Source organism: Episyrphus balteatus, chromosome 2, assembly GCF_945859705.1.
Source record: "Episyrphus balteatus chromosome 2, idEpiBalt1.1, whole genome shotgun sequence".
In the NCBI taxonomy this organism is placed as follows: Eukaryota; Metazoa; Arthropoda; class Insecta; order Diptera; family Syrphidae; genus Episyrphus; species Episyrphus balteatus.
The window spans coordinates 36,890,138-36,898,037 of NC_079135.1; the positions used below are offsets into that span (position 1 = coordinate 36,890,138).

The following is a 7,900-nucleotide window of genomic DNA, read 5'->3' on the forward strand; positions in this document are numbered from 1 at the left end:
TGTCAAGAAAAAGTGCATCTCTGCTTAGTTGTTCGAACTCGGCGGTGAATTGTAGTTCCCTTCCATTCTTGTTAGTCATTAGACCTTGCTCATTAATAGGGTGTTGCATTTTGTCTTGCAAAGCTGTCTTGTTCCATTCTCCCACATCAAAAGCTTAAGTCGTTTATCAGTAAATGAAAACTATCAATTCTTTTTTTTTTAACAAAATAAATGCATTTGATCACTTTAAACATTTTACAGTACAGTTAACACTTCCTTACCCTGAATTAGTAATAGAGAAAAAATTAAGTAAAATATAAATTCAACCTAGGAGCTTTGTTATATCATTTAAGTCCTTTGTTCCTTGCTAACATGCTTCATCAATCTGACCCATTTTCTTAACATTAGGTGAGACCTTGAATTTCGCTCCTGTTGATGCAATAACATCATCAACGGTCAAACCTTCAGCAACTTCTATCAATGTGAGCCCGACTCCTTTTTCAACTTCAAATACAGCCTGGAAGGAAAGAATACTTTAAAAATATGTAATCGTATTAACAATGACCTTGCAACCTTTTCAGATATAATCAAGTCGACAACATGTTGTCCCGTTAATGGTAAAGAACATTCTTGCAAGATTTTAGGTGATCCATTTTTCGTATTGTGTTCCATTGTAACAATCACTTTAGTTGGTGCAGCAACCAAATCCATAGCACCTCCCATACCTTTTACTAGTTTTCCCTTCAAATATTACAAAAAATTATATTTTTAATTTGAATTTTTTAAGAATTAATAATTCTTACCGGAATCATCCAGTTGGCTAAATCACCAGTAGCTGAAACTTCCATAGCTCCTAAAATCGTCAAGCTTACATGTCCCCCACGAATCATAGCAAAACTTTCATCTGAACTAAAGAATGAAGCACCTGGCAATATGGTAACACTCTCTTTGCCAGCATTAATCAAATCAGGATCAACTTCATCTTTTGTTGGGAATGGACCCAGACCAAGAACACCATTTTCTGATTGTAACATTACATTGATTCCATCGGGAATATAGTTTGATGCAAGTACAGGAATACCTTTAATTTAAGAGAAGTAAGTCAAATTGAGGAGAATACAAATATAAAGTTTATTTTACCAATTCCTAAATTAGCGTACATTCCATCGGTAAACTCCATTGCTACACGTTTTGCAATACGCTCTCGTATTAACTGAGCTGGGCTAATCTTCTCGTTAGATTCGTCATTTTCTTTTCGAATTTTAAGCTTTTCAACACGCTTGTTGTAGTTTGTACCTTTGACAATTCGTTGTACATAAATACCAGGAACATGAACCTCATCAGGTTTAATAGCACCAACAGGTACAATTTCTTCGACTTCTACAATCGTACATTTGGCACCTTTGCACATTGGTGCGTTGAAGTTTCTTGCAGCCTTGTTGAAAACTAAGTTTATTCAAAAGTTAGTGTTTTGTTTTCAGGAAAGATACAATATTTACTAACCAATATTTCCATATGGATCTGCTTTTTGAGCCTTAACCAAAGCATAATCAGCAAAAATCGATTCTTCCAAGACATAATTCTTGCCTTTGAATGAAGCCACTGGTTTAGGATTACTATAAATCTCTACTTTACCATCTTTGCCGTATTTTATGGGAGCACCACCTTTCTGAATCAGTGTAGCATATCCAGTGTGTGTATAAAAAGCTGGGATACCTTTTAATTTTCAAAATTATGATAAATATAACGATGGCACAATATAACAATGAAAATACCAACCAGCACCACCAGCACGTATTTTTTCGGCTATAGTTCCTTGTGGAGTCAACTCTATAGCAACTTCACCTTGGAGGAATTGACGTATCAACTCTTCATTTTCCCCAACATACGAAGCAATAAATTTTGCCAGTTGTTTATTTCTAATTAGAACACCAAGACCGGTGTTATCAACTCCTGTAAAAATGTTGAAAATATGAATTATTTTAAAAGAATCCATTTTTTAATTGTATTTTAAAGAAATTACCTCCATTATTCGAAACAGCAGTTATGTTTTTCACATTCTTCTTCTTCATAGCATCAATCAGCTTTTCTGGAATACCACAAATTCCAAAACCTCCGAACAGAATAGTTTTTCCATCTGGAATATCAGCAATGGCTTCATCGGCGCTAGCGAATATCTTTTTTGATTGAGTGACTTGTGTTGAGTAACTAACAATCACCTGGAATAAAAATGAAGACTTTTTGTTACTTTTTGATGTGAAACACTCACTCCAAACAGAGGTTTAACTTTCACAAAAAAACGGTTCTAATTTGATTGTATCATTTGACTTTTAAAAAAATTCATGTTCTTAAATCATTACTAGTTGACCCGATAGATGTAGTTTTGTTAAAATATCACTTTTGTTTAACGAACCGGTCTAATCGATTCAAGCCATATAAAAGGGGTTAACCAGAGTGCAAACATTTTATAAGTTAAACCCCAAAAAATGATTTACTACAAAAATTATTAACAAGACTTTCTTAACATTACACTATTCATTGAAATGTTGCTTTTATGGTAAAAGGTGCTTCGAACGTTAAAGCTTTTTTTCTATAAAATTAATAATTAGGAACAATTAATTAATAAAAAAAATTAGTTATTTCGTTAGCCATTTCGCTAAAAACTAGTTGACAATTTGAAGTTTTAATAAGACTCAGTGTCTTACTTTTATTTGTTAGCAATATGTAGGGTTGGACATTGGTTTATCATTTTAAAAACTTTACCGGGTTATCACACTTTTCAAAAAAGTATAAACGTTGTTTAAAGTTGAAGGTGGAACAAAAGATATTTCAATTTGAATTCAAGAAAACAGGGTTTTTTATAGTGCGTGTTCTCACGAGTTCGATTGTTCTTTTCCGAATCCCAAACTTGCCCTATTTGTCAAAGATATATAGCATGTAAATTTTCCCCTCTCTTGCCACCACTTCAATTTTTCAAATCGATTTATTGTATTAAATGTATTACGTGCGTTTGTGTGTATGATTTTAAGCCAAACTCGATTAAGGTAAACAAAAATCAGTTTTTACCTTATGCCAACTCTGGCTTCTGTCGCGGTTTAAAGAAGGAATCCGATTAGCGACATCGACATGGTTAAAAAGCTGAACAATATACGGTCTTGGATAAAATACACTACGACCCACTAACAAAAAGAAGCCCTGAGAACCTAATTGAAACGTCAATATAATACGAAGAAGAAGCTGGGTCAAAAACTGATGGAGAAAAGAAATGCAACGATAATTGCTTTCAATTTAACGTACATGGACCAATTCAAACCCGGAAGGCTCGCCGACGGACGTTTTCCGTGGTCAACATGTTGAGTTTTAAGATAAATCAGTAAAGGGGGTGAGGCGTGGTTCTATTCTAGATCATTACTGTCGTCGATAATGAGGAAAAAGAAAAATCAACTTTATTTCAATGTAAGATAAAAGTCACTTTTAATAGATGGAATATCGAGATAGTCAAGAAGTGCACCTATTTTGGAGTAAAAATCAATTCTAAGAAAGAAACTTTAATAGAGATTCAACAAAGAACTTGCAAAACGCTGCTTTTTCGGTAGTCAATGCATTCAAAACTTCTTGTTTGGAAGACTAAGTGTTTAATCTACCAGACACTGACTGTCAATCTTGCTTCATGGCCCCGAGTGTGGAAAACAACTAGAAATAAAAAGCTAACACTTCTTGCGGAAGTTACTATTATCATGAAACCTTTGTAAACCTTTGAAAAAGAAGGTGCTATGCACTTGAGATACAAGTTGTATGTGCATCCTCCAAAACAACATCAGCTTTGATGTTGTAAGTCAGTGACTATCAATCAGCGGCTAGCACAGGCTAAAACAACGACCATAGGCTGACTAAATTAAACATGTTTAATATGTTTAAAGGATAGGTAATTTTGTAATCCTATTTGGTTTTGTGTTCAATTTTTATTTGAAAACCTTCTGGGGTTTAAAACCAGCGATTGGAGGCCGATATCATCGCACCACCACCGCTGTCACATGATACACCCTAACCCATAAAAGGTTATATTTTTCTTCAAGCTCATCAAGTGTAACCTTGGTAGTCGAACCGGTGTAACATGTTTATTTCAATTGCAGACAATTTACCTATAAATATACATACTCCATTTATCTATTAAGAAGATTTAAGTGTTAATATATATAAAAAGTTGTTAGAGGGTCGAAGATGTATGCTATGCATATAATATATAATTGCATAATAAACTTGAAATTAATCATTTTTTTTCTTACCCTTAACGATTGTTGATTACCCCAATGTCCAAAACGTAACAGGTGTTTTGGGATCGCGGATAAGATCATTTTTAAACTATATGTTTTTAATGGATCAACAGATTATTGGAAAATTGAAAATTTTATATAAATAATTAGAGATGGAGCGTATAATAGACAATCCAACCGAGCAATTGCAACTGGTGGCTTTTTCAATAGAAAATTAATACTTAGCAAATATGTCGGACAGTCGGATGACAACTGTCTAACGTTTTAAAAAGAACTTGTTGTGATAGATACTAGGTTAAAGTGGCTCATTTGAATTAAAATATTTAAATTTTATTGAATTATTAACAAAACAAGATAACAAATCAAATCATAACAAAAAAAAAAAAAAAAAAAACAACAAAAGGCCAAAGAAAAGCTTACGTCACAACGGTAAAATTGACAGATGACAGTTGAAAAAGCTTTTTAAGTTCTTATACCCCGCCCACATTAGCAAAAGTCTAAGGCACATAATAACATCACACCTAGCTGCCCAGGGCCCCTGTTCTGTAACTGACGATAAACGCTTTTGAATGTCTAAAAAATCCACTTTCTTCTATAAATAAAGCAAAACTTCTTTCAAATTTCAAAATTATGATGAAAGATAATATGGTTTTGAACGAAATTTCTTTAATTTTGATGGTATAAAATGGATTTTAGAGTCGTTCAAAAATTTTATCGCCAGTGATAAAAGAGTTACAGAACAGGGGCACAGCAAACTTTGCAATGTACAGGTCCAGGAAATCATCTTAAATCAAAAAGGAATTTTTTTTCCGTTAGAACACAAAAAATTTGCGCTATAGTGAGAACAAAAATATTTTTCTTTCGTACTTTCGAATGTTGCTAACGGCCATATTATTCACTAGTTTAAAAAATACATCTGGATGTAAAGAAATTGAAATGTCAAAAATAATCGATAATATTCACAATCACACAGAGAAAAAAATAGTCATTTTTAACTATTTTCGTAACTTTTTCATAGTTAAAATCGGGATAACTATTTTGGATTTGGATTAATTTTTGACATTTGACAATTTTACATCCAGATCGTATTTTTTAAACTAGTGAATAAAATGGCCGTAACGCAATGTAGTTAAGGCTTCATTTTAATTATAATAGGTGTGTTTTTTATTACCACCGGTCTTAACTGCATAAAAAAACGCCTCGGATCTTACCGAGAAAAATTGGCAGCACTGCATATTAAATGATCCGAAATCAGCTGACACAAAAAAATATAAGGGGTATTCACGATCCGATGCAACTGGTCTTCTATCATTGCAAAAGTGTAAAATCTTACAACACTAAAACAACAAAATATACGGATTAAAATTTTACAACAGTCTTGCTTTTTTGCTATACCCTAGACCTATTGCAAAATAAAAATACAATAGAGTAAAATTATTTTTGACAGATGGCAGCTCACCGTCGCGTCGCCCATGATAAACAGTTTGTCTTTTTTATTCTGTTTATTATGGTTGTCGGCTTGTACTCATGTCCCGTAATTTAGTTTCTTTTGATGGAAAATAATTTGTGAAAATTAATAGGGGTATTCACGATCTGGAGCAAAAGGCCTAGTAAAATGTAAAATTTTATTTTTTTACAATAGATCGTGAACGCCCCTTTTCTATCTATAGTAAATGGGTGCGTTCACGTACGCACAGATACCCTATCCAAGATACCTAAGTATCCGCTACGTTTGTGAACACGAATCAGCTGTTCTTCAAATCTCCCATAAGATACACAAGAATCCAGAAATTTTTAGGATACCTTTGGTTTTTTTTGCTTGTTAAAACATGTGTTCGATCAGCTGAGATTTTATATGGGATTACAACAACACAAAGGTATCCGGATACCCTTGGATCGGTACGTCAACGCACCCAATATTGAAGCATGAATGAAATTCATGATGTTTTTTTTTTAACAGGGTTGTTCCTCCACTGTTGCTTCTTTTTTTTCCATTTTTTATAATTTAATTCTTTGTTTTGTTCGGGTTAATTAAATTTCACAAATTATTTTACATCAAAAGAAACTAAATTACGGGACATATGATTACCGACAAGCCGACAACCATAATAAACAGAATAAAAAAGACAAACCGTTTATCACGGGCAAAGCGACGGTGAGCTGCCATCTGTCAAAAATAATTTTACTCTATTGTATTTTTATTTTGCAATAGGTTAAGGGTAGGTATAGCAAAAGTGCAAGACTGTTGTAAAATTTTAATCCGTATATTTTGTTGTTGTAGTGTTGTAAGATTTTACACTTTTGCACTTTTGCAATGATACAAGACCAGTTGCATCGGATCGTGAACACCCCTAATTAACCAGAAAAAAACAAAGAATTTAATTATAAAAAATGGAAAAAAAGAAGAAGCAACAGTGGAGGAACAACCCTGTTAAATAAAAAAACATCATGGATTTCATTAATGCTTCAATATTTACTATAGATAAGAAAGAGCGTTCATATCTATTGTAAAAAAATAAAATTTCCCATTTTTACTAGGCCTGTTGCACCAGATCGTGAATACCCCTATAGTAGCCGTTTTTTATTATCACTTGATCCATATAGATCATTACTTAAAATGTATTACAACAACTACATGAGATCTTGCTTTTCATCAGGATCACGAATCGTGATCTTGCTTTTCATCAAGATCACGAATCGAAATCTTACAAGATCTCATGTAGTTGTTGTAATACATTTTAATTAATGATCTATATGGATCAAGTGATAATAAAAAACGGCTAGTGTTGTCATATTTTTCGCTTTTGGGTTTTCTTGTGTGTTTTTGAAAAAAAAAAGTTTTACTAACTATTAAATAAATATTTAAAATAATAATTGTCATTCCAAACATCAGTTTTGATGTTTTTAAACAAATTCTAAACAATTTACGAACAAGTTAATTTGGTAGCACAGATTTAAATCTGTTGAAAAAGTTAAGCCCAGAGAATTCTCCGGGCTAAACAACTAAGCCCAACGGGCTAAAGTGTTGTTGCATTTAACATGTAAATTGCTTAGCCCCGACTGCGTTTTTTTTGTCCAGTTAAAGGCTTGGCCACACCGGAGGGTACGCGGTAGAGGTACAGGTAACGGTACGGGTATTTGTATGGAAAAAATTCCAAACTGACACATCAACGTTCGGGTGTGGAATTTTTTTAATACAAATATCGTTGCCGCTACCCGTACCGCTACCGCGTACCCTCCGATGTGTCAGTTTGGAATTTTTTCCATACAAATACCCGTACCGTTACCTGTACCTCTACCGCGTACCCTCCGGTGTGGCCAAGCCTTTAAGACCGGTGGTAATAAAAAACACACCTAATATAAACCAAGTTTATCCGACGAGCTAACTTAAATTTGCACAGGAGCAAAGTGAAACGTCAAAATGAGTCTCAAAATTTTCATATTCCCGAACACTTGCACTTCTTCGTGTAAAAGCAGACCAATCGTTTCGCTTCAGAAATGTATTAAAATGGAATTTAACTTTGACCAGGAACGCACAACCCAGCTTTCACACTACCTTTTACTACTTTTCTTCATTTTGAACTGGCAACACTTTCTGTGATGAAATCACATCAAAATCAACTGTCAGCTGTTTTATGTTTTCGTTT

The 7,900-nt window shown here is 33.5% G+C and overlaps 1 protein-coding gene across 1 annotated transcript; it reads right to left on the reverse strand.

The window, feature by feature from the left end:
- Positions 1 to 193: 193 nt before the first annotated feature.
- On the reverse strand, positions 194 to 4,618 carry LOC129908405 (succinyl-CoA:3-ketoacid-coenzyme A transferase, mitochondrial). Its single transcript, XM_055984865.1, has 8 exons — positions 4,266 to 4,618; positions 2,003 to 2,198; positions 1,759 to 1,932; positions 1,483 to 1,695; positions 1,120 to 1,425; positions 783 to 1,060; positions 553 to 720; positions 194 to 496 (listed from the first exon to the last, which is right to left on the reverse strand). The coding sequence occupies exons 1-8, from the start codon at positions 4,332 to 4,334 to the stop codon at positions 347 to 349; spliced, it is 1,554 nt and encodes a 517-aa protein (XP_055840840.1). The 5' UTR covers positions 4,335 to 4,618; the 3' UTR covers positions 194 to 346.
- Positions 4,619 to 7,900: the final 3,282 nt, after the last annotated feature.